General features: G+C 37.8%; 1 protein-coding gene across 4 annotated transcripts in view; it reads left to right on the forward strand.

The window, feature by feature from the left end:
- The window catches only part of FOCAD (focadhesin), a 90196-nt gene that overhangs the window by 31521 nt on the left and 32091 nt on the right, over positions 1 to 26584 (forward strand). For all 4 annotated transcript variants that reach the window (XM_071580101.1, XM_071580103.1, XM_071580102.1 and 1 more), the window contains 12 exons: positions 1644 to 1901; positions 3620 to 3724; positions 4128 to 4229; positions 5749 to 5879; positions 8052 to 8178; positions 9873 to 10007; positions 10368 to 10418; positions 11056 to 11139; positions 12549 to 12678; positions 16845 to 17033; positions 17286 to 17407; positions 25381 to 25473. In XM_071580101.1, coding sequence (XP_071436202.1) covers positions 1644 to 1901; positions 3620 to 3724; positions 4128 to 4229; positions 5749 to 5879; positions 8052 to 8178; positions 9873 to 10007; positions 10368 to 10418; positions 11056 to 11139; positions 12549 to 12678; positions 16845 to 17033; positions 17286 to 17407; positions 25381 to 25473 — 1527 coding nt within the window. The remainder of the gene's footprint in view (positions 1 to 1643; positions 1902 to 3619; positions 3725 to 4127; positions 4230 to 5748; positions 5880 to 8051; positions 8179 to 9872; positions 10008 to 10367; positions 10419 to 11055; positions 11140 to 12548; positions 12679 to 16844; positions 17034 to 17285; positions 17408 to 25380; positions 25474 to 26584) is intronic.

Below are 26584 nucleotides of genomic sequence, written 5' to 3' on the forward strand. Positions count from 1 at the left end.
AATCTCCATCACCTATCTAATTAATCTAATTATCTGATCTCTGTCTATAACCCATCTATCAAACTAACCTAGCTAATCTCTATCTATCTATCTGTCTATCTATCTATCTTTGTGTTGACAGACTGAAATTTTCTACCTGACCCACTTGAATGGAATGCGGTATTAAAATAAAACTATGCTTGTAGCCTGTTTTCATGCAAATAAAATAAAGGGAGAAGGGAAGCAAAAACAATTACATTGAAGCAAAAGCATAGGGGATGTAATATGGAATGGGAAATTTCCAAACAATATTTCAGGCTCTACCAATTTTAGCAGTTTTTTCCAGGCATTTAAAATAAACAATCAGCCAACAAAAACAAACAAAATCCCTCAAGACAACAGCAAAAAGCCTTTAATAGTCTGATCTTGATTTCAAGACCTATTATTTTCTAGAAGCAGGTAGCTAAACAGTACCCTGTGCATTCTGAAGCTCTTCTTAGCCCACTGTATGTCCTTGGATAAAGTTTAACTACCTGTTTCAATAAATGGCACAGCTGTATTCAGGAGAGATTTTTGGCTCCAAGTGATCTTGCCAGACAGAAAAGACAGCCTTATAGATTGCTGGACTTTTTACATACAGTAATTGTAAGCAAAGGAATAAGCTAATTTTAATGTTATTTTAAAAGATAATCTAAAATACAGGGGCATTATACCTTCCATTAGCCAAAATAATTTACATTACATCGAACAGTGTGATTAAATGAAATTCTGCAGTTAGAATAACTTTTACCAGTCGAAATCTCTTTTCCCTGCTTATTTAAAATTTATTTAAACTCCTGCCCTTTTGGAGTCTGAATTCTATTTTTAAGGTTCATTTGGAGACCTCAAGTACCTTCTTGACCAGATCTTTATATAAATGTTCTTCACGTTGCCTGCTAACTACTGCCTTGGTCATGGAAAGATATTTCTGAAAACATTGCATTTTCTAGGAAGCTTAGAATTAGTAGGAAAGAGATGACTTATCTTGGATTAAACTTTTCAATTCTAATGAAAAACTTTAAACTTTGTTTGCAGGAGCTTTAAAATGGATATACTCTTACATATATAAAATTACAGTTTAAGAGGATTCCTCATTTATATTTTATTATTTTCCTGCTGCTAAATGCTACCTTCCATGACTGCAAATGTAGAACATTTTGTTCTGAGAAACATAGCAGTTAAACAAAAAATCGTAGTCAGGTTTACCTAAACTGAGGTATTAAGAACTATTCAAAGTTAAGACAGTTTTCTAACAATAATATAGATGATAGTTAAGGTTCTGTGATTCTTCTGTCATTGTATGGAACTTAAGCTTTTAACATGCTCCAGTTTTACTACATCTGTTTTAGTGTCGGAAATAGCGCTCTAGCACTTGCAAGAACAACAATGATGGATGTCAGACAATGTGGGAACACCTGAGGATGGAATTATCAACCCATTTAAACATCTGGAGTGCAGGAATTCATATAAAGGATTTCAGAGAAACGTATTGCAGTTTATTGTTTACTTTTACTGCATTGGAACCATAGAAAAATATTTTGGATGAGAACCTGTATGTTATGTTTGTTTTTTCATGGTACCTTATTTGTTTGACTGAGACTTTTATTTGCTTCACTTGTTCTCAGGTGTCCTGCAAACTCCTTTTCCCTATAACCAGCTCTTACAGTTCATTGTACACAACCTGGAAGATCATAGAACTCATGAAAGAGAAGTCTGCAGTTACTAAATGGTTGTCTTCAGTGAAATCGATGCTATCTACTACCACTCAAGTCCCTTCCCATGTTTTCCTTTTGTTGTCTTATCTACTGATCCAGGAAAATGGAGACACTCTTCGTGTTGTGCTGCAGACTACTACAGAAATAGCCAAGGCTGATTGTTCTCAGGTAAAGACTTACTGTTTTAGTGGGGGTTTTCTTTAGGAAAAGCCACAGCTACAGCTTCATGGCCCTAGGTCCAGCTAGCGGCATTCCTGGCACATACAGTAAAGGTCTCTCCAGCAGTGGTGCATAGATGGTCAGTGTGTAGAGTATGTGGCCTCTGGATGTGAGTCTCATCAGTTGCAGGCATGTGGACATAGGAGCTCCTGAGTCTGCAGCTGTGCTGCATTTGCCGATGCAGGCTGACCCTCATCCTGCACAGAGGTGCGCACACACACACACACACATGCCCTCAGCTGGCTGGAATTCACTTTTTGTGTGTCATTTACAACTAAATTTGTATTATGGCTCTGTTTTGGAGTAATTTTAGACTTAGAAAAAAGACTGGCTATTTGTTGGTATTGTCTAATAAGTATGAAAATACAACATGAGGAAGTTGAAAAGAGGCTACCAAACCATTTCTGACTTCTGGTGACATCATGAATTCTTCTCTGTGTTCTTTTGTGGTTACTGAAAGACTGCCAAGTCCCTTGTGACATCTTTAGTCTTGCTTCTTAAAAATATGTGCATAGTCTTTGTCTACTTCACTAGTGAATTCAAGCCAGAATTATACAGGATGCTTAAACTTTAGATTACTCACCTCTAAAAACAGTGATGTCTTGTAGAATAAACAGCATTTTTTTTGTCTGTGATTTGGAACCAGAACAGACCCAAGTATTGGGGCATGTTGGGGATCACCATTTATTGGGGTCCCCTTATCCCAAGTAAGGGGCAGTGTGAATGACGGTCAGAAGAGCTCAGGCACAGCAGGCATCAGAAGGCTTGATCGAAGGTTTACAACTTTGAGAGTTTATTCAAGATAGTTTCACAGTTTCCTCATCACACATAGATCATAGTGGTAGTTCATAGTAGTAGTTCCTAGTAGCAGAAGTAGTTAATTCTATTCTCAGTAACATCCACACCTTTTATATCCTCTCACATCAAACTTGTCATGACAATATTGGCCAGCCCATTCACCTCACATTCACTAAAGCATCTCACTGGTCACAGGACCCCACACACTACAGGTAGCTCTTTTCTCTTTGAGAACTCTAAACTGCTTTCCTTAAGGGATGCACTCACTGTCACCCCTACACCCAAGTTTACAAAATCCCAGAGCACTTGAATTTTTATTCAATATTGCTCTTTCTGTGGACTGAGAGAGATCTTTTTACATTAAAAAATGTTCTTATCGGCTCATGTAAAAATGCATAGTGAGAGAATGTTCTAGCAGAATTTTCCATTTATGTTTTTTTAATGAGTGTTTGTATAAACCACCCATATGATTGTGTGTGTGTGTGTAACTGCTTTTAAGTACTCATGGAGTCAGGTTGGAAAAATCCCAAGGAAATCATGAGTAGATTAAGATTAGATTTAATCACACAGTGATAAGAGGGTACACAAGAAAAAACTATAGGACCTGCAGGTGCGAAAATACTGAAAATTTGATCAGAAGGTCTCCTTTCCTTTATTGTCACTTCAAAGGCAGCTCACTGGAAGTTTTGTACCATATAGTAAAGAATGCAATAAATGATTTTGTATTATATTACAGGTGTGTCACATATGTCTAGGCAGAAAAAAATGTAAAAAGGAAGGAGTTTCTAATATGTTCTGACAAGTTCACTGTCTTATGCAGTGTCACATTGGCAAATTCCAATTTTTTTCCTGTGTTTGTTTTATTTTAGGTTCCAAATCTGATCCAAGTTCTGATATTTAAATTGGGAAGACCTTTGGAGCCTGCACTTTACAGAGATATACTGTATACTTTGCCAACACTGGGTGTACACAAGGTCAGAATGAAACATTTTTAGTAAAACAAAAGCTGTATTAGTAAGAGGGCATTTATTTATGAAAGATGATTTAGCTAAGCAATACGTGTCTTTCTTAACTGATATTTAAGCTTCAGCAAAACTTTGTAATATTTTGGGTGGGGTATGATATTTCTTTTCAAATTAAATGTGCATTATGCTTTACTGTCTACACTGTATCATCATATGTGTCATGAGAAGGTAGATGGTATTGGACCCCTTATGTGCTAAAGCTTTTTAAAAAATTGCTTCCAGTTTATTTCTGACATTGAAGTTGGACAGTTACCTCCTTGTTGTACTGGGTTGTAAAATAATGATTTGTAGTTTAGGGTTTGTCCTTGGACATATAAAATAACAAGTGACTTGGTTAAAAAATTTCTTTCAGGTTTGTGTAGCTCCGATTCTACGTGCCATACACATGCTGGGGAGCACGCCAAAGCTCAGAGCAATTGCTTCGCGGCTGATGACATCATTATGGGAAAGACAGGTTAGAAAGTTCTTGTAGTTATTCACTATTATGTAGTAAATATAGAATATAGTTATTACAGTTATTCACTATAATAAATCCAGCTGAAAAATTTCATTGCCTTTAACCAAGAAAAATTAATTTTGGAGCATTGCTTATACTAGTATGTCATTATCAGCACTGTGAACTAAATGGTCTAAGTGGTACCTATACTGATTCTATTCTAGTGAAAAATTTCAATAGTATGTCGTTCATGAAACTTTTTTTTCATTTCATGAGGTCTCCGACTGGAATTAGAAAGAAAACATGTTTGAAGGACAGCTTTCTGCTTTTCATAATGTGCAGTAGGAGCAAGACCTTAGTGGTGTGGCTTAACCCCAGCCATCAGCTCAAGTACCTCATAGCCACTCACTCGCTCTTCCGCCAGTGGCACTGGGGCCTGGAAGGGTAAAAGCTGGAAAACTCTTGGTTTGAGAGAAAGTTTAATATGGGAGGCAAAAGCTGTGCACATAAGCAAAAAGAAAGAATTATTAATTCACTCCCTGCCATGGGCAGGCAGGTGTTCAGCCATCTCCTGGAGAGCAAGACCCCATCACACATACCGGTGACTTGGGAAGAGAAACACCATCACTCCCAACAGTCCCTCACTTTCTCGTTTTTCCCCCCACTTTACATGTAGAGCATGATGCCATATGGTCTGGAATATCTCTTTGGTCACTTGGGTCACCTGTCCCGGTTGTGTCTCCTCTAAGTTTCCCATGCATGCCAGTATGAAAAGCAGAAAAGGCCTTGGCTCTGTGTAAACTCTGCTCAGCAATAACAAAAATGTCTCTTTGTTATAAACTCTGAATTCAGCACAAATTCAAAGCACAGCCCTATACCAGCCACTGTGAAGAAAATTAACTCTGCTCAGGCCAAAACCAGAAAAAGTAACATGGCAGTAATTTGCTTCTCAGTTTTTTAAAATAACAATACAGATTTGGTCTGCAAAAACCAATTAGAGCTCAATGCAGTATTAGATCATAGAATCATAGAATCGATTGGGTTGGAAAAGACCTCCAAGATCATCGAGTCCAACCCTTGGTCCAACTCTAGTTCATTTACTAGATCATGGCACCCAGCGCCACGTCCAATCTGCATTTAAAGATCTCTAGGGATGGTGAATCCACCACCTCTCCGGGCAGCCCATTCCAATGCCTGATTACTCTCTCTGTAAAAAATTTTTTTCTGATATCCAACTTAAATTTCCCCTGGCAGAGCTTAAGCCCGTGCCCCCTTGTTCTATTGCTGAGTGCCTGGGAGAAGAGACCAGCCCCCACCTGGCTATAACTTCCCTTCAGGTAGTTATAGACAGTGATGAGGTCACCTCTGAGCCTCCTCTTCTCCAGGCTAAACAACCAGTAGATGCCAGTAGTGAAGAAAAGCAAAAGATGACATGCAACAGATGTGGTATTTAGAAGTCGTGTAGAAATGCTGCCAACTGAAAATCCTGTCACCAAATTTTGAAGGTGTGATAATTTTTAAATTAAATCTTTTCTAGGATCGAATTTTCCCAGAATTGCAGAAGTTCTTGGCAGTGTCTGATATACCCTCTGTGTCTGTTGACAAAGATGCTCAGTGGGAAAAGCTGCTTGCTAAAGCTGCTTGTATAAGAGATATATGTAGGAAGAGGTAAGCACAAATGTTACCCATCTTATGTCTTTGTAAGGGAAAACAATTTTTTTTCAGAAAAGCTGCATAATTATTTTTACCTACTCTGTTACATTAATTGTGAGTAGCATTTTTCTAGTTGAGGCAGGGACTCAGCCATTCCTAATCTGCACAGCTAGTAAGTTTGGGGTTTTCTCTTATGACTAATAGAAAACACATATAAATGCTGTGAAAATTAGATGGTCTTCATCCTGAAATAAAAGATGCATTCTATACTGATCTAGGGTAGAAACTTTAGGCATAACACTTCCAAAGTAGAGAGAGACAAAACAATAGGAGAAACAGCTAATTATCTATCTTTTGATCTATTCTAAGAAAGATTGGATTTTTTTTGAAAATCTTACCTTGTCACAGGGAAATTTCTAGTCTTTATTCACAAACACCATTGTGCAAGTCTAACTGGATGAACCTTTCCAGCTCTAGCAATCCATGAATATCAGTAGTCAATAATAATTTACAGTTCCTATAAAGATTATTTTTAAATGGCTTAGTGTTTCCTTTTTGACATTATGTGCACCATACCATCTTTTCTTTGTCACCTATCTTGGGTTCCAGTTTTCACTTTCCTTCTTGAAGTTCAATTGCTATCAGCTGGGAAGATTCATAGATCTTTTAATCATCAACTTAAAAAAACGGCTCTTAGAGAAAATACCCTATTTTTTGCCTCTTCAATCCTCTTCAATTTAGCCAAATAGCATTGTTCAAGAAATTTTTAAAGAGTGAAAAGCGAGAGAGAAATCTCGATGCATCTGTAATATTCTTTTTGCCAGGTAAGTGGTATAGAGTTCAGATGTATGCACATTCTTTGTGCATTTAGAAATTATTTTTGAGAAAGTGAGATTGAATGGAGGAAGTCAGAATGTTCCATACATACTGTTATGGTTTAGCTTGGCAAAATGCCAATTGCCCAATACAGAGTCAAAGGGTCCCCCTCCAATGGAAAGGGAGTTGTTAGGGAAAAAAAACCCTAGAAATGGAACTTTGAAATGGCAAGGGTTTTATATTTACACAGAAAAAAAGAAAATTTAAAACAGAATATGATATAATATGTATATATACAAATGTGAAAAGAAATAATAACACCTTCACCGAGTCTCCCGAGTTAATAATACAGATTCCAATCACCCAAACCCCGGAAAACCTCCCAGAAACTCTTCCCAAGAAACCTCCCAGCAAGAGAAAAGAGAAATTAACAAGAAAATGTTCACCTCTCTAGATAAACAACAGTGCAGAAAGCGGCAAGGCCTCACCTCAGGAGTCAGAGCAGTACGTTTTCACGGGGCTGAGGCACAGATCGAAAGAGAGAGAAACTCCTCCTCTCTCGTTTTATAACCTTTGACACTTCTTGATGATGTCAGATGATATGAAAAACCTCTTTGATTGCTTAAGTCAGGTGATGTTTGTCCCTCCTAATCTGTGTCACATCCTTTGTGGCCTGCTAAATCTGAGGCCTAAATAAGGCCTAAACTGAAACTAAAGCCAAAAGTGCCACACATATGAATCACCTAGACAGGTGCTATTTACTACAAGCTCTTACATAAGTAGTATGAGAAACTGTTGAATTGGCACTTGACACTTCCCCAAAATGCAACCCAGTAAAACTGAATGGATAGTAAAAGACTGCAAAGCTAACAAGAAGCACATGCAGTCATTGAAGGAGAGACAGATGGCCTTGTAGCTACAAAAAAATTGGAAAAATCTAGTTATCTGATGTAAGAGGGACTAAAGGCTTTTGGTGCCAGAATCTCTACCAAGGCACAGTAGTGACTACTTGCAGAAGACTGTAACAAAGAATCATAAAATAGTGTCTTTAATAGCACATTTTCTTTCTTAGTCACTTCTTGAATGATGTAATCTTTTAGCGTATGCAACATGTCTGCACAAAAACTTCCATAACTTAACCACTGTGTGACCTTTTATTTGGAACTTGATGCCTGCTGATTTAATTCTTCGTATCACTTAGTCTTTAGAGCTGTCTGTCATATCCTCTTTGTATCTTTTTTTTTCCTCTCAGTTTTAGGCTGGTTTAGTTGTCACGTAAATAAAACCAGCACTCAGTGAATTTTTGTGTATGAGTTATAACTTGTGTGTATGCATGAATATTGCCTTCTATCTTTGTATGTTTTCCTTTAGACCATACCAGCATGGAGCCGACATGTTGGCTGCAATTTCCCAAGTATTAAATGAATGCACAAAACCTGATCAAGCTTCACCTGCTGCCATAGTACTACAGGGTCTCAAGGCACTTTGTGAGGCTGAGGTAGGATTAAATTGGTTTGTCCTTGTGTTTCTTGTTTTGCTTCTGGTTCGTGGACTTTTGTTCCATTTGGCTTTTTTTTTAAGAGTACATTGGGTTGCAGAATTTCTTTTTCTTAGGACAGATTGAATTCCTCTCTTCCAATGTAAGTTAACAGTTCCTGGGAAATGGTACTGTGAACTTCTACCACGGCAGATCAGCCCTACAGTTCATGGGCTGAAATTTTGGGACAGCTTTGCAATTTGTTTCAAAGACATCCTTCCATGTGTCTTTCCTTGAGATCTGAAAAGAAAGATTGTGTGGTACATAATTCTGAGGGGCATTTGATAGATATAAAGAAAGTCCTTTAATGAATAGTGCACAGTGACTTGCACATCAAAAATTAAAATACACACAATTCTTGCCAGACCACATTTTCTGTTTTTTGGGATATAGTTCAGGTTTGGGTTTTTTTGCCAGTGATTTTAGCAAAAGCAAGTGTACTTCATATGAGCCTATCTGTCCTGTCATCTGATTGATTTCATGTATCAAGTATAGGAAACAAACCAAGAAATATTCAATATTGTAGTTAAATCCACTTTCTAAGCTTTTTGAGGAAGTGCTTTCCTGTTGTTTATTCCCTCAGTCCAACTGAGTCCAGCAAGTTAGACCCAAAAAGCTACAAAGGGTACAGAAATGTCACAAGCATTTTTTATACCTATTACCTTACAACTGTTAAAGCCACTGTTTCTCCTTTAAAAGCAAGTGAAATAGTCTCTGCATAAGCTAATCAATTGCCCCTCGTTTGTGGGTTAGGCTGGGCTGGGTGGCTGCAGAGGTCCTTTCCAACTTGAGTATTTGTCTGAATGAAGATTTCTGTGATAGATGTGACACACCAACTTTTCTGAGTTTGGGTATAAATAGATACTTTTCTCAGAGGATATACTGCTTCAAATAATGTGCTTGCTTTCCATCCCCTCCCTCCCTCGCAAATTCTATGTGAAATTTAATTTAAGTGTTGTTCTCTTTTTTCCTCTCAAGATTTCTCACCCTTTTAAGGCAGTAGGTCACCTAAAACAAGAGTGCTTTGTCTTTTTTTGACATCTGTAAAACTTAACTTTAAGTTTTTCCCATCTAGCAGTCAGTGCTTGCTTGTGCAGTGGCAATCTTGCTATTTTAAAATAAAATCTAAAAATAACAGGAAAACACAAATATAAATCAGTACCAAAAGCACTGTGTGGTTGTTAATGTCTCCAGATGGGAATGATATTTTATTCTGAATGCAGAATTAAAAAAACACACAAAGAACAAAAAGAGGAAAATAGACTTAAGAATTTTTACCAAAGTATGACACTAGTATGTCTAGTTCTGTGAACATATATTTTCTGATTAGCATTGATTCTTTTTTTTCCAGGTGGTAATTGACAAACCTGGGTTGTAAAGTTTTCTTATCTTGCTAGTTTTCTAGAGTATTTTGCATTTTCAGAGGACAACTTTGTGGAGCTGAGCAGTGTATCTGGAATTACAGGGCTTTTCCTTGGGGATTCATGACTAGTGGTAAACTTCACCACAAGATATTTATCACAATTGCCCATTCCTCCAGAAAGACATTATGTAAAGGTTATTGCTGCTTTTATAACCTTTTTAAATTTACTGCATTTATTTATGGTGTGTGATGGGATTGCTGTTAGTAATGGTGCCTCCACCTTTCCTTCCAGGTTGTTTGCATCCGTTCTACATGGAATGCTCTGTCGCCAAAGCTGAGCTGTGATACAAGACCCCTTATTTTAAAAGCTCTGAATGAATTGTTTGCCCTAGTTCCCTCATTAACAGTGAATACAAATGAATTTGAGGTATGTGCTCATGCAGTAAGGTGAGTCTTTCATTTAGTATATCTTAGTATATAACTTTTAAATGAGCCTGCTCATTTTTAATTGATCATAATGTACATTGTATACAGTTTTACAGTTTTTGCTTACATTAGTGAGTGCTCGGAGATAGGTGAGAAATTTCAATGCAAGGTTAGTCTGTGGTTTCCCTTTCCCAGAATGTGAGGACTTATGAATGTGTCTGGAGTTCAAACCCACACCCTTTCCACTTTCCTAGCTCAATGCATGTTGATGTAGCAGCAGTTTGTTTCAGGTAACTGCCTCTGTTTCAACTGCTTATTTAGTTAAATAAATTGTAAATGCATATTTTGTTTGATTTTGTAGAAATTCAAAGCTCAAGTTATCAGCTTCCTTTGGAACAATACACAGAACAAGGTAAGTGATACAGCTGAAAATCTTAATTCCTGCTGTCAACAACTGGATATTAAGTTGTACTTCTCTGTCAAGACAGTGTGAGTAATCTTGTTTCCAAACAGAGTTTTCTTCTTGTTGTGGGCTATTTAACACTGTTTTTAAAGCAATGTACTGCACATTAAAGGTGGTAACTGATGATCCTGACATGTGTCATTTCCAAAGAGAGTTATAACACAAACTAGTTTGACTTCTCCTGGAAGATTTCGGCCTTGACACGGTGAAGCATTCTTGACAAAGATGCTGTTCTGACAGCTAAGCCAATTCTTTTGTGGGGTACTACAATGCAGTAGTAGGGAATGTTGGACTATGATAACCATGGGGCTGGTGGAACTAGTGTATTTTAGTTTAAATATAGCTTGTATATTTCTACCTAAAATACCCTCAGAATGCTTGCTATCAACCCTAGATAATAGGTCTTGCTACTTTGCATTGTGTGTATACAAAGTAAGCACTGAAGAGTGTGCCTTAGGTAAACATTGTTATTTTAAATGCTTTATCAGCATTCAGTGGTTACTTGATAACTCTTTGCATGCAGAGTTTCCAGTACTTAACAATACCATATACTATGTTTGTGTTTTTCTTCCTGTTAATTTTCTAGGATGCTCTTGTAGCCATTTCAGCCTATAAATCACTGTCATTATTTGACTCTGAAGAACACACAATTCTTCATCTTCCTGAACAGGTAACCGTATTGTGTGTTTAATCGTTAGGACATCTGACACTGGAAAGGGAAACCAGGCCTTGTGTGTTCTCTGACAGAAAACCAGGAGAACCTCGTTGAGGAATGCAAGATCCTGCTGGTGAAATGAGATGATATTATCTGCAATTAGCATAACTAAGGCTTATGAGCAGAAAAAGGCACAAATGAAGCTGAGTGAGGGCTAAGCAGTCAGAACGTAATTTTTCTTATTTTATTAATTAAATCAGCAGGTTATCTTTTGGGCACCTGATTTCCTTTTTATGTTCTTCTGTTAATGCTTGCAGTTGAGTCTTAACAATAAGCAGCTCTTGGATTACTCGTTCATCTGTTGCAGCACATTAATGCTTAGTACTTTGTTCCTGAGATGGTCAATTCAGTTTGAAAAATGGGTGCTGATTTTGGAATTAAGGTGAAAAATTTTCCTGTGTTTTTGTTCTGAACTGTATAACATTTTGCTTTTTTGTCAAGAGAAGCAGTCAGAAAATAATTGAGGTACTTAAAGGCTGTTCAACTCTGAAACTTCTGATTGATTGACTCAGTAACTTTACAAAATGAAAGTGTGCAACAAGTTGAACATAAGGCCATCTATGTGACCTTTTTTTTGGTTAGAGTAATATATGAAACACTAGTGGACTCGGCAGTTCATTGATACTTATGGTGTAGTATATATGTCTATAAGGTTTTATTTACTGCTTTACTTATAAGATAGGCTCCATTTGCATGTTGTGACTGGCTATTATGAAAAGATTGAATAAGCAACTTCAAAAAAACATACTTTATATAAATCCATGAAAAGAGTTCAGCATAAACCTTACAAATGAAAAACGTATTTTACATAGAAGACCACAAGACAGAATGAGAGGGGAATATCTAAATATTGCTGCAATACTAAACTCTTGACAGTAGTACATAGTTCTGTATTATTGGTGAAGTTACTTTACTCTCATTAGAAAATAAGTATGTTATAATTTAAAGCAATGTAAATACATTGCAGCTATACAGATTCTAAAAACTAATATGTCAAAATAACATCTAGCAAAAATGTTCTGTACATATTAAAGTGCCCATACCAAACATTGTTAAATACAAGAAGAATCAAAATGAAAATAAAATTTTACGAATTTGAGTTCAGTCTGTAAGTGCCAGGATAAATTTTACTATTACAGCTATGGATTTACACACTCTGTGATTTTTATCAACCAGTGTTTACTTTCAGTCAGGCAGAAGAAAAAGCTTTTATTCACTCAGCTTCAAATTAATAAAATGGAGTTAAATTAATGAAATGGGTAACTTTTCATATTTAATTGGTATTTTTGATAGTTGGAATCATGGATGATAATGAGGTTTTGGGATCTTTGTGGCAACATTTTGGGGTTTTTTAAATCTTCCAGGCACGACCAGAAGTTGACTCACTGAAGGAAACAGACCTGAATGAAGATGAAGACCGGGAGGCATATCTTTTTGTTCCGGGTTCTTCTTATATCAAGCTGTTATCTTTAACACCAGCTTCTGTTTTTGGAGGTATTATATATCCAGTATTTGTTACTTTGCAGATATATAATCACAGTCACTGTACAGACATGTGGCTCTTTTGTAAGGGAGTGTCACGTTGAAGTGCAGTGGGTTTTTTATTTGTTTCTTAACAAATGACAGAAAAAAACATAATGTAAAAGTTGAGAGGAAAATAAAGCCAACAAGCCATTTTTAGGTAGACAGTGTGTCAGATGGTGGTGGGAAAAATGCTTAGAACTAAAAAATCCTTATCAGTCCTACAGGCAAAGCCAGTTGCTTTTTATTTGCTTCAAGTACCTGTGACTTCAACAGGGAGGAATGAGCAGATGTTTTAAAAGGCAACTCTGTGTTTTAGTCCATCACAGACTGAAGTAATAAAAGGTTTTATAAATAGAGTATTAATGGTATGAAAACAATGCTGCTTAATTGATGAAGATGTTAGTGCTATGCTTAAATCATAATTGTAGTAATGTGTATTGATGGTGAGGTATGCATCAACAGATGGTCTCTGGCTGATGCACTTGTTCTGAAACCTCTTCAGTTGAATCACGTTCAGTATTTGAGGATTTTGCTGTTCACTTGATTACTTTCAAAAATGCCATCATTCACTTCCAGGTAAAAGATTGAGATGTGCCCTGGGGCATGGGCATTGTCATTTCATTTTTAGTAGGATGCCTGGGATCTTGGTGTGTGATTGCAGTCTGTTAACATGAGACTGTAGTAGTGTTTTGTAGTATTCTTCCCAAGTGGGGGCTCCTAGAAAGATCCATTCATCAAACTCTGCATGCATTGGCATCTGGAATATGTGCAGCCTTACCTGGGTAGTCTAACTACTAAGTCCTGAAAGCTTTGTGGGGAAGACTGACATAATCTACTTCAAAGACAGAGAGTGAAATATCTTAACAGAAGATGCAAGCTGTGTAATGAGGAATGAGATATCCAACTTTGAAGGCAAATGGTAACCAAAATGGACTTTAGAATTAACAGACTGAATACAAAGATGCAGCTGCCACAGATTAGTATAAAAACAGAGCTGAATCCAAATATTCAATAAATAGTTTCTCCTTCAGGGGTGTCTTCTAACACTAGTAATAAACTCAGAGTGCAAAACCGTTGAGCAAAATCTTTAGTGACTGGCAGAGGTAGTTGCTGTGATTTAATTGCTCCACTGAAATTCATGAGACATTGTCTGAGACAGGCGTAAGAGTCATAAAGTCTCTGTTCTATAGGAACTGAATCTGTGTCATCTCATCCTGCTGTTACACATTATTAATTCACTACTTTCTTACTGTGTAGAAGGAGTAGGACCAAGATGCTTTTTAAGAAGACAGGCTCTGTTTCTGAGTTTTTGTTAGTGCACATCAAATCAACTGAAATTTCTAAAGGAAGTTAAGCTTGATGCTTGTGAGATCTCCCTTTTTTCTTTTGCTTGTCTGATTCCTTAAACTCTGAATTCCTATTTGTTTTTCTTCCCTCCAACTCCTTTAATCCTTGCAGGAGAAAAATATTTAGTTTTTTTCAGCCTCTGCATGTTGCTTCATGAAGAGTTAAACATCTAATGCTATGATAACTGCAGTTAAAAGTTCCAAGGTGGGCTTGGTGCTAGCATTATTATTGAATTGTAGAATTTTTCCAAGTGCCTTCTTCAGCTGTGGAGGTGAAAAATGTCTTAAGCTTGATGAAAAGTCTTTATGGACTCTTTCTGCAACAGAACTGAGGAAAAATAAGGAGACAAACTAAAATGACATTTTCTATGACAGTTGGAATGTTCTGCAATTCAGGTTTACTATTGCTACTATATGAAACATTGGAGAAGTTGAGTTTTAAGTAGCATTTTCTCTCCAACTCCCTTAAAACTGATTTGTCATTTCAGTTTTCATATTGTTTCAAAGCATTAGAGTGCACAGAATATCAGAAGGGTTATGACAGCCCTATTATTTTATTTTAATAATTTTTCATCCTGGATGCCTGAGCTTTGTCTAAAACCCAGTAGTCAGAGAATTAAAAATAATCTCATATAAGGAACTATAAATTTGATATTGTTGTTGTTACTATAGTAACAAGTGATTACTCATATTAGTGTATTTCCTTCAGAGTTATTAATAATAATAATAATAATAATAATAATATTTTGTTCCTCTGATGTTAGTTGCCTTTATTTACCTTCAGATTGATTTCAAGGATTAAAATACCATATTCCAGCATTTTCTGCAGACCTACCTGTTTCGCTAAATTTATCCAGATTTTGTAGTTTGAGTTATATCTGTCGGTCCAGAGCCTTGGGTTGTCTTCTGCCTGAAGAATTGCTTTTGAATGGCTTGTAAATATTAAGTCCTTTGGAAAACCAGCAAGTGCATTAATATGACAGCAGGGATGCTACCTGTGCTAAGGTGTCCGTCAGTATGACTGTTTTGCAGCAGAGAAATAGCTTCCTCTATCAGTGAATTTCTTTTCTATTGTTCTTGCTACCCTAAACAAAGAAGTTTTTATAAAAGTCATAAGCTGGTGGGTGGATAGTTTTTTCATGTTAACAGATAGATACTTTTCCAATAAAGAATTAGAATCATAGAATCATAGATTCGATTGGGTTGGAAAAGACCTCCGAGATCATTGAGTCCAACCCTTGGTCCAACTCCACTCCATTTACCAGATCATGGCACTCAGCACCACGTCCAATCTCTGTTTAAAAATCTCTAGGGATGGTGGATCCACCACCTCTCTGGGCAGCCCATTCCAATGCCTGATTACTCTCTCTGGAAAGAATTTTTTTCTGATATCCAACTTAAATTTCCCCTGGCAGAGCTTAAGCCCATGCCCCCTTGTCCTATTGCTGAGTGCCTGGGAGAAGAGACCAACCCCCACCTGGCTAGAACTTCCCTTCAGGTAGTTCTAGACAGTGCTGAGGTCACCTCTGAGCCTCCTCTTCTCCAGGCTAAACAACCCCAGCTCCCTCAGCCTCTCCCCATAGGACTTGTGTTCCAGTCCCTTCACCAGCCTTGTTGCTCTTCTCTGGACTCGCTCCAGCACCTCAATATCCTTTCTGAACTGAGGGGCCCAGAACTGAACACAATACTCAAGGTGTGGCCTCACCAACACAGAGTACAGGGGAAGGATCACTTCCCTGGTCCTGCTGGCCACGCTATTTTTGATCCAGGACAGGATCCCACTGGCCTTCTTGGCCACCTGGGCACACTGTTGGCTCATTGGGTACAAAGGGTTTCTGTTTATATCACAGTAGTGAAAATTGCTAACTGCGTTCTTCAGGTTTCGTTTGAAGAATATTGACATTATAAGTAGAGAAAAAAGAATCCCCATATGTAGGTGCCCTTCCTGACAGGCTACAAAAACCTATTTGATTCAGACTGCAACTCCACTGTGAAGTTGAAGTGGGAAAGAACATGGCTGAAAATCAAGGTTACTTGCTGAAGATAGGAAATGTGAGAAAGTTTCAGTATACAAGTATTTTATTCCAAGATGGCATAGGTGTTTCTTGGACTTTGCAAATGAACTGTAACTTAATATAGTTTTTTATAATTTTAGACCTGGTTAGACTATGAAATGCATAGCTTGAAAGCACAGAGTCTAGTAAAAATTTGTATGCTGTGCTGACAGAAATCAATATCATACTTCTCTCTCTGTATCCCTTATTTCCATATCTACACTCTTTCTCCATCTACCCTCTTTGCATTGTGTTTCTTCTAAATCTCTTTAAGAACAACCTGGTTCTAGAGATGGTGTTCTTCACTATGTTGCTAAACATCAGTTCTGTTATTGTTGTCCTTTTGTCAGCATGTGCTGCTGTTACCAGTAAACCAGTAAAAGAATGCAGTCAAGAGCTTATGGAATAGTTAAGGCTGTTTTAATTCACAGCCTTGAAAATACTTATGTCAGCTTTAAATGAAGTCATTTTTATACTGGAATGCCTCACATTTCTTATTTTCACCAAATTCCTATGATTTTCAGCAATGCTGTTTCCCACTTTACTAGAGTTACATGTGGAGGAAAACCTTCCTTCCATGCTATATAATCAGATTTAGACTGCTGCTCCACTATGACCTTGAAGTGGGAAAGAAGCAGTGGTGTTATTTTGGGTTTTCCAGGATTAGTTTTGTCACTCAGTCATCAGGCTCTAACAGTCCCTTGCCTCTCTCTTCATTTCATTGCGCTTCACCAAGCATTTGAAGAGTTTGCAACCTCTCTGGTGAAACAGGAGATGACCAACATGCCCCGTGGTGTGTATCATTCTGCCTTGAGAGGAGGGACCACACGCTCAGACCAGGGGAAGACAGTGGCAGGTGTTCCAAACTTCTTGCTGAAAATGTATGAAAGGAACAGGCAACCAGGCATGACACAGGGCCTTGCAGGTAAGCTGTCACTGTCATGACATTAGACAAGTATTCATGCTTTGACCCAAAGATTTCTCTGAATCTGAAGGTGAACCTGTTTCAGAACAATAGTGTCTTAAGCAACTTGGATATGCTTGCATATACTTTTGAATTGTTGGCTTTATTGCATTGACTTTGCTTTGGGTTCTCTCCTGACTTTTGCAAGACTTCTGAACGATTAGCATGGGTACTGGAATTGACCTTTCTTTTTCCCTTTCCTCCCACTTTAAGCTGGCATGTTGCTGTGTTATGACCTTCCAGTCCATATGGGCAAAGATGGCAAGCCTATTAATAGATTTCTGGCTAGCAGGGGGCGCAGTTTCCAGCAAATGTTGGTCGCCCTCATTCATGAGGTAAGTTGTTGCTGGCTTTTCTTAACTTTTTTAAAGTATTACAACTCCTTCCCTGCCTTACTACCTCATTTATTTGTGCTAATTAGGTATTGGTATCAGATAGCAGTGGCATATATGAATGTATCATAATCAAGTAAACTTGCTGTAAAGGATAAATAGAATCACAGAATCATAAAGTACAACCATCATGGTAGACCACCAACATGGTTACCCATCTTCGCGAACTTGAAATGAACATGTCAATGCTTTTTTTATAGTGTTCAATGCTGAAATGCCTGTTCTGAAAATCAGAACAAACAGAAGGTGGCCTTTGCCTTTATCTACTTTGCAGACTGCTATACCTGCTTTATACCTATCTTATGTTACCAATTGTTGGTGAATAGCAGGTCTCCATAATGATGTGTTTGGGTAGAAACAACATACACAGCTTGCTAAGACTTGCTGGTTTATTTTGTCTCTTAAATGTTTCAGCTCCCTGACCTATTATGGTTGCACCACTGAAACCTTGCAGTTACTTTTGATTTGGTTTTGGAAAAAGGGCATGTAATAAGCTCCCAATTCATTATTAAGGAAAACAAGGTGCTTGTAATGAAGTCCTTAAGAGAATTTAGATTTATGGTATTTTTATGGTTAATTTGAAAGCTGATGTTTGAAAATTTTGGACAGTTCAAAAAGTTAAACTGAATCCAGGGAAATAAACATTCGTGTCTCAATTTTATGCCAATGAGAGCAGTTCCTACCACAAAATGGAAGCGTGTTAAGCTCTTGAAAAGTTCAGAAAATAATTCTATTCATACAATCATTTTGTATTGCTGTAGATGTTAATTACTTGCAGCTGTGGGGGGTTGATCTGGGTCCTGATTTTGGTTTGTAACTGTCACCCAATAGATGTGGGGCTCACCTTCTGTGACGTTCCTCTGTGGTGCAAGTAAAGTCACTGACACCAACCACTTTCTGTTATGAAATAAGTATAGTACAGGATTTGAGTGGGGAGATTGTGTAAACAGGGTTTGGAGAGTTTTCTGTTTACAAACTGAAAGTCTGACACAGAACACAAGTGACTGCCATGGATAATGTCGGGGGGGATACGTTCTAATCCTGTGGGCTCCCTCTGGGCTTTCCTCTCAGGTCCTGCTTCCTGTCTGTTCCCATTGTGTTATTACTAGTTAACTCCCTCAGTCTTTTTGAAGCAAGCAAGCAGTTCCCTCTGTAACAAACCTGTTTGCAGCAGAGTTTGCCTGAGACTTCCAGTCAAGTGATATGAATGTATGCCATGTTGAAACTGGCTGCTTCTGCCTAGTGTAGTCTTCCTGCTCTGTACCATCACTCAAACATTTCCATGTGTTAGCATATGCATAGAATTTTTTACTGTCCATACAATATCTTAATTATTTTGGTCCCTCAGGACTGGAAATCCACAAAAAGTAATAATTTTGTCTTGTGGACATAGAAACACCATGTGGATCCCAGTGGAAGTTAGGCCAGGTGGTGCAAGGACAAAAGTTAGGCTACACCAGTTGGACTGGGGTATAGAAATCCATCCCTGGTGCTGTGTTATCAAGTCAGTGTCAATGGGATTATGAAGTACGTCATATGTCAAGTTCTCTCAGACTAGAAAAGTAAAATACCTCAACACCACCCTTGAACACAGATATCATGACATCTAATCATGTATGCAGATTTAATTCCATCTTGACATCTTTACTGATAAAGAATGAAACCAGAACCTGGAGATAATACCCCTCATCATCACAGCAGTGTAAATTAATGAACATTTTCAAACTATTTGGGTGCTCCAGTGGAGAGCACCTGGGGATATCCACAGGGATATTTCCTAATATGTCAAGGGAACAGATGTGGAGTAATGAGTTATGAATGAAGCATGGCCTTCCATAGTATGCAGAAAGGAAAGCTTTGTGCTCTATGTAATTGCTTCATTCTGTGGGAGTGGGTTCAGGACCAGAGGTTCTGGAGAAAAGCATATTTAATTGCATTATAATAAAAGGCATGTTTGAAAGTTTTATATGAGTGGAATTGCCAGAGGACAAGGATCAGTTTTAAACTATTGTGTTATAAACATTTGCCTGTTGCCCTGTTAAAACACTAAATAAAATCTCTGGTAAAAAAAAATTATTTGTGTGTACTAGCAGTGATTATAAAATCCAGCAGCATATCAAAAATTGACTTTTCTTCTGCAAACAAGCTGCCTTCATAGAAACACAACCTTAAAATGGTTTGCCAGACAAAACATGGAGGTTTTATTGAATGTGGTGAACTGGATCAAGTTAGTGAATATGTACCAATGAGCAGAGACAGAAATATTTTGCCAAGTATCTTAGTACTTTACTAAGTTAATTGATTCAAGGTGTAGTAAAACTAGAAATAAATCAAAGTATGTTTAAAATATAACCCTAAACACAAAATATCTTCAGACAATGCTAATTGCACCCTTTTAGCGAAAATCTACAGTAATCATAAAATTTTAATCAAAAAATTAGTGTTTCTGTTCTCAGTTTACACTGCTTTTAAAGATAGCTTTTTCAAGCTTTTTTCCCACATATATATAGAGACAGTTGGAGTCAGGGTTGTCAGAAAAAAGGTATTTGGGCCTTTGGCTAGATGGGAAGCAAGTCCCTGGGCTCATCAAACTAAATTTCATGCCTTTGTTTAGTCCTCAGTGTTTAACAGTGGAAACATGGACCTTAAGCTATAAAGCTACCAAATAGCAGTATTGGTCAAAGAAAATTGGGTTAGTAGGACCTAGGGCCATCTTTTCCCAGGAATGGCTATAGGAATTAGCATGGCTTTGCAAAGCCGTTGCTTCAGAGTTCATCACAGTGTATTAGGCAGGTTTTTTGGGGGGGTTTAAATTACCAGAATGACACTTTTTTGCTACTGCTTTGCTACAGTTTTATTTGGGGGTGGGATGGGTAGGAGTAGTATGGTTTAATCTTTGTAGTGACTTCTTAATAAAATAAAAAATGTTGTATTAAAAAGAAATCTTAAAAGTGCTTTCGAAGCATTGAATTCAGCATAAGACTGAATAAAATGTGAAGTTGATGTAAATATCAAGAAAATACAATTGTTTGGGAGATAGCAGAAGTCCATTTATTTTATCTCTAAAAATGTCCAGAAGTTGCCATTTTCTTAGTTAGGACTAAGCAGTCATCACCATAGTGAAATCATAATGTTTTTTTCTCTTCAGTGATTTGATCTATGCTCACAGCTGTAGAATTGAACCTACAGGTTGTGTATCTGTCTGTCTCTGTGTGTGCTTAGTTACCATTATTGAACTTAGTTTTTTGACACCTGGGGCACAGTGAGGGGCTTGGGAAAACCCATTTCATCTTTATGGGATTCTTTTTGTGTAAAAATATGATACCTGAGATTCTGCAGAGGAAAGATTTTCTTCCTGTTTATTTAAGTCTTTGTAATATACAAATAACAAATACTTGGTTTTAGCTGCCCTTCAAATCTATCAGTAACAGCAGCAAAAAGATAACTTACTATTGAACCTTGATGGGCCAGACTTACTCTATCTGCTAGACACTGTTCTAGTGGAGGGTTTGGATGGATCTGTGATACCTGTCAGCAGCATCAGATTAAGATGCACAAGAGTTTTTTGATAGTATTTGAAGCAGGTATCTCATGGGAAGAAGAAAATATGTTCAATAAACTGTGGTATGTTTGAAATGCTGTAATGCACTTTTCAGGTCACTGGTGACTTGAAAGAGGAAGATCATCATTCCTCCAGAAATGGATATGTGCTGTTTGATACACTATTGAACAGAGTTTGTTAATCTCACTCTGAGAGGACGTGTGAGTTACTGTAGTCGCAGTGGTCAGAAGTTTTATAGACCATGGGTTTTATTTTTTTCTATGGCTCCCTGAATCATACTGTACCAGAGGACCCTGAGTTTTATCCCAGTCACCTGGGCTAGATTAGCTAATAAGTTCCTGTGACTGTTTCAAGTTTTGGAATTAATTCTTCCCAGGAAATCATAGGAATAATTTCTTAGCAGATTCACTTACCTGTTGTAAAAATGAATGAGGATGAATAGTTAGTTATGTTCACATTATGTGCCATACGTTTTGATGGTTCTATTAATATATGTTTTGGGTTAAAGTTATGGTCTTTCAGCTAGCTACCCATCTTTGTGTTCTCTAGTGGAGGTGAAGGGAACAGTTCACACTACTTGAAAAAATCAGAGGCGGACTGCTTTTGGCAGACTGATGTGGTAAATGGCGGCTTTGACAGTCTGAACTGGTGGTGCAGTTTGGGATTTTTTAAATGAAGGATGTTAGTCCTGCCTTTGCATATTTCTCAATATTCAAGTGCTTTCTATGTGTTGGAAATAGCACAAGTTATTTTGCCATTTTTACAGGCTCAATTGCAAAGTTGGATTCCATTGGTGAGTTGTATACTCCTCTACAAGCATAGTTTTGTTAGGCATCTGTGTACTCATAGAAGAACCATTCCCTGCTTCTTTTAAATGTATTCATTAGATATGCTGTGAGGACATGCATCTTTGAGAATTCAAGTGGAAAGGTCCTTCTGTGCATTTCTTTTCTGATTTGGTTTTGTTGTAATCAAGATATGCAAGAACTTACTTAAACCTTGTATGTGAAGTTCCTTAATCTGATAATTGGATTTTCTGGAACAGGCTTCACTGTAGTGTGTTCTTCTGTGCCTAGAGATTTGGTGGATGTAGTTCAGATTATAAGCTACTTTGTGCTGATTTGTATGATTGAATTTACTCAATGGATTTCCTCCAGTGATGGAACAGTATTCAGAAATTAAGTTCATTGACAGATTTTTGCCTTTCTCCTCCTCAATCTACTGTGCCTTTGAGAAAGACAGTCAATTTTTTTCTCACAAAGGAATGCTGAAGAGTGAAAGTGTGTGCATGCAAGTATGTGAAAAAGAGCCTCTAAGCAAAATTTGAAATGCAAAGAGATGCTGCTTCACTATTAGGTCTATAAAGACATGTAACGTTAGTCTTATTTATGAAATCACTGATAGCACTTTTTATGTCCCATGTGTAAGAGGGGCATTTAAATACATGCCTAAACACTTCACTGATATAAAGGTATTGTCTAAAACATGTTTTCATGAAGAAACATTTGTTAGAGATGAGGTGATTTTTAAGGATCATGTGAGTTTGCTATCAAGGTGGAAATCCATTGTACTTAGTAAAAGAACATACTAGAATTCCCAGTCTTCCTGCTTTACTGCAGATTTTAAAATAGGCCATAAATACTAATAATATCATAGTTTCTTGGTTCTTGAAGAGTGTTATCTCAGTTATATACCTAAGGAAATTATCCAAATGTATTTAATTTCACAGTTCCCTGCATTTTGGTTTGTGTGCCCTGTGCTGGCTGTGTATCAGTGTAAAACAACTGAGCAATAGATAACAATCTGTGGCAGCACAAAGATACCAGTGGTGAAAAAAAGCTCATCCAGATCTTGCGATGGTGTTGGATTTTTATTGAGAGTGCACCTGAGAGGGTAAATAAACTTCTGATTTCATCTGAAATTACTTTCTAGTACAGAACTTGTCCCATGGATATTCAGGAATGTTGAAGGATAGGAGTAGTATATCTTGTGATTTGCCAGCATTACTTGTCTTGCATTTTGACCAGCATGGTCTGCATTTGTGTCTTTTCAGGGAAACATGTCTTTCTTAAGCATCAGCCAACAGGCTCAGGGTACTGGCTCCAAGCTCCAGCCTCAGGCTGCAGTTCTTCCTTGAAAACTGCTCAGCAGCCTGGTCTGGCCATGCTGCCTCTGTAAAACATACCAGGACCAGTGTGACACAATTTCACAACCAACCTGTCCTTGGTTCACAGGTCCCTGGAGCCTCCTGCCCTGTGCCTCCCCACCTGACCAATATTTTCCTACATGTAAATTGTGCACTCAAGAAACAATACAAGCTTCACTTCCCTCCTTTAGCTATGATAGCTAGTATTAATTAACCAATACTTAAGGTAGTTCTTACCATTGTGTATTCAGTGATAGACAATAAGTAAAGGCTGCTGGTTTCCTGAACTGAAATAAGTAGGTAAAGCCCTGCTTATGTGATAATTTGCAGTGCTATATACAGTCGTTTTTAGTCACAGATGAATTTCAAATGTTCTTTTTATGTGAACATGTTCACTTCACTCTTGTCTTCCTCATATTCCTCATATGTGGAAAATTTTTACTGCCATGAAGAAAATTAATTTATGAAAAGCAGCTCAGCAGTTCTGTTGTCATCAAACCCATCTGCAGATTTTAGATGTTTCTAGTTAGACCATCTTGTCTAGATCCTTTAAATGCAATAATATGTCTAAAGCGTTGGATTTCCTGCATGAGCACAGCAGTATTTTGCAGACCATCTTTTGCTGTCTTGCACAAGTGTGGTTTATGTGGTGAACTTCACAAATCATTGAGACTAGTCAAACATAAATCATGGAATCATTGAGGCTGAATAGGCTCGAGATCCTCAAGTGCAGTCTTTGACCAATCACCACCCTCTCAGATTGACCATAGTACTAACTGACTAACTGTCCAGGCATTTCTTGAACACCTCCAGGAATGGTGAATACACCACTTCCCTGGGCAGTCCATTCCAATGTGTAGTAACTCTTTGCATGAAGAAATTCCTCCTGATGGTCAACCTGAACCTCCCTGGCACAACTGTAGACTGTGTCCTCTCATCCTGACTCTAGTTGCCTGGGAGAAGAGAGAGACTCTCACCTTGCCACCACCTCCCTTCAGGTAGTTGTAGGGGGTGGTAAGGTCAACCCTAAGCTTCTGTTTCTCCAGACTAAAATCCCAGCTTCCTCAGCTGCTCCTCATAGGACTTGTGCTCCAGACCCTTCACTGGCTTCATGGCCCTTCTCTGGACAAGCTCCCGCACCTCAGTGTATGAGGGGCCCAGGCCTGGACACAGGAGTCAAGGTGCGGCCTCAGCAGTGCTGAGTAAAAGGGCAACAATCACTCCCTGGTCCTGTTGGCCACACTATTCTGGATATAAGTCAGGACGCCATTGGTCTTCGTGGCCATCTGGGCACACTGTTAGCTCATGTTCAGCTGGCTGTTGACCAGCACGAGGCTAAGTAGTGTTGAATACTAAAATATTTTCAGAGTAGAGACTGGATTTGCTGCAGATTCCTTGGGAACCCAAGGCAAGCAATTGTAACTGGGACCTTGGCTGCTCATCAATTTTTGGAGGAATTGATGAGCAGAGATGAGAGGGGTGTGTGCATATAATTTTGGCTTACAAGGAAGGACTAATGTTAATGGGTTATTTAAAGATGAGATTTCCTTGTTTACTGCAGGACATATCTGTATTGCCTGTGTGGTTGAGTAGGTAATTTGGCTGACTTTTAGAATGTTTTTATTTGTATAGAAGTATTAGTACTTACTCACAAGTCTTTTAAGTTCACTATTGGCAGTGGGCATGAAGTTTTAAAATGGTCCTTTGTTTTTTGTTGTAAAATCCATGTAAAGAAAGGATATTGATTGCTTTATGTAGATCATGAGGAGCATGAAATAGAGGTGATGAAGTAGGAAGACTTAAGAAAATAATTGTTTGCAAAGGCAGGTTAGTTTTTTATCTTTGTTAACTATTCTACCTTTAGAAGCATCCAAGATTTTCACAAACTATGAAGAAATGTTTTCCAATGCTGCTGTGTTGTGCTTATTGCCAGATACAGTCTACTGCTCCCTCTGAGATCAATTATTTGTTGGACTACCTGGAGCAACCAGTTTTGGCTGTCCTGGGTAATGAAGTTGAAAGTAACTTGGTGTGGGTAAAATCAGAAAGGTGAATAAAGTACATTATCATTTTAGTTTCCTATAGCCACGTGTAATGGCCTATGGCAGGGCGTGAGTGATTGCCTGGAAATCCTAGGCTGGAGAATGTACAACCTGCATATGCTAGACTTAATGTGACCCCTTCTAACCTTTCTGGTGTGTTGCACAGGTTAACATTCAACCTTCTGAATGGCACTGCTCCATACTGCTGCCACAGTCCTGGTTAGGATTTATGAGTCGAACCTACAGTGCAGTTCTGCAGGTAATTTCCATGTATATAATATTGTGCACATTAATGCTTATTCAAGTGATACTAGTTTTATTTTTACCAGCAAGAGCACTTGTACAAAAATAATAATAAAAAAAGCTTAAGGTCTTAAATAATAAAATTTGTGAATGGGAAATAAAAATCAGTCTTCAGTTAATGGCAGCACAATCTGGGATACTTTGTAGAAGTGTGATTTCTGTTTACAGTTCAGGTTCCAGCAGCTTGTTCCTGTGTCAACTTGCAGAATGTGTAATTTTTTAGAATTTTTAGAAGTTGAAATTTTAGCTAGACCTCTAACCTACTGCTTAGGTAGAAAGTCTGTAATAGTAGTACCACTACTGTGGGTGACAGAAGCTATTGAGGGATGATTTCATTAAAAAGAACTTCCCTTAATCACCCTGTAATGCTGTCACACTGTAAATGACTTGTCTTCTGATTATTTCAGCCCTATCTAATGATTCAGAAATATCTCAAATGCCCTCTTGTATTAGGTTAGCTGACTTGATAGCTAGATCAATGTAGTACCATTTGGTTTTTCAACAGGAAAATTATTTTTAAAATCTTAGTGAATAGCCACCTTCCAGAAGGCTCTCTTTGTGCTACTAGAAGGGCTTATTTGTTTGTATTTCCAGGCTGCATCAGCCATTTTCAGTGCAAACAGCTCAGATTGCTGAGCGAATTATAGAAGCTTTGACAGTTCCTCTTTTTGCTGTGCAGCAAAATATATGCTTCTGCCACCTTTTCAAAACAGATTGAATCTTGGCCATCAGCAAAATACCAAATTCTAAAGCAAGCCAATCCCATTACAAAACAGCAGCTACTCAAATTGCAGTTTTAGGTCTTGGGGGACATTGCTGCTTTCATTTAATTACTTTCCTATTTTGCTTCCCTTCTAAGGCAAGATTTCAGAAGATTGGCATGTACCAGGCTTATTTCTGAAGGATCTGTAGGGTTTCTTACCAGTAGAGCTTATTTTTGTCCCTTCTTACTTACTCCTTATGCTTCTGTAGTACATTTCTTCTGAGGTGGTCAAAAGAGACTACAATATAAGATGAGTAGTCTGGATAGTACATAATTCAGTATTTCTGAACAGCTGTACTGCTTT

Source organism: Pithys albifrons, chromosome Z (genome assembly GCF_047495875.1).
Source record: "Pithys albifrons albifrons isolate INPA30051 chromosome Z, PitAlb_v1, whole genome shotgun sequence".
Lineage (NCBI taxonomy): Eukaryota > Metazoa > Chordata > Aves > Passeriformes > Thamnophilidae > Pithys > Pithys albifrons.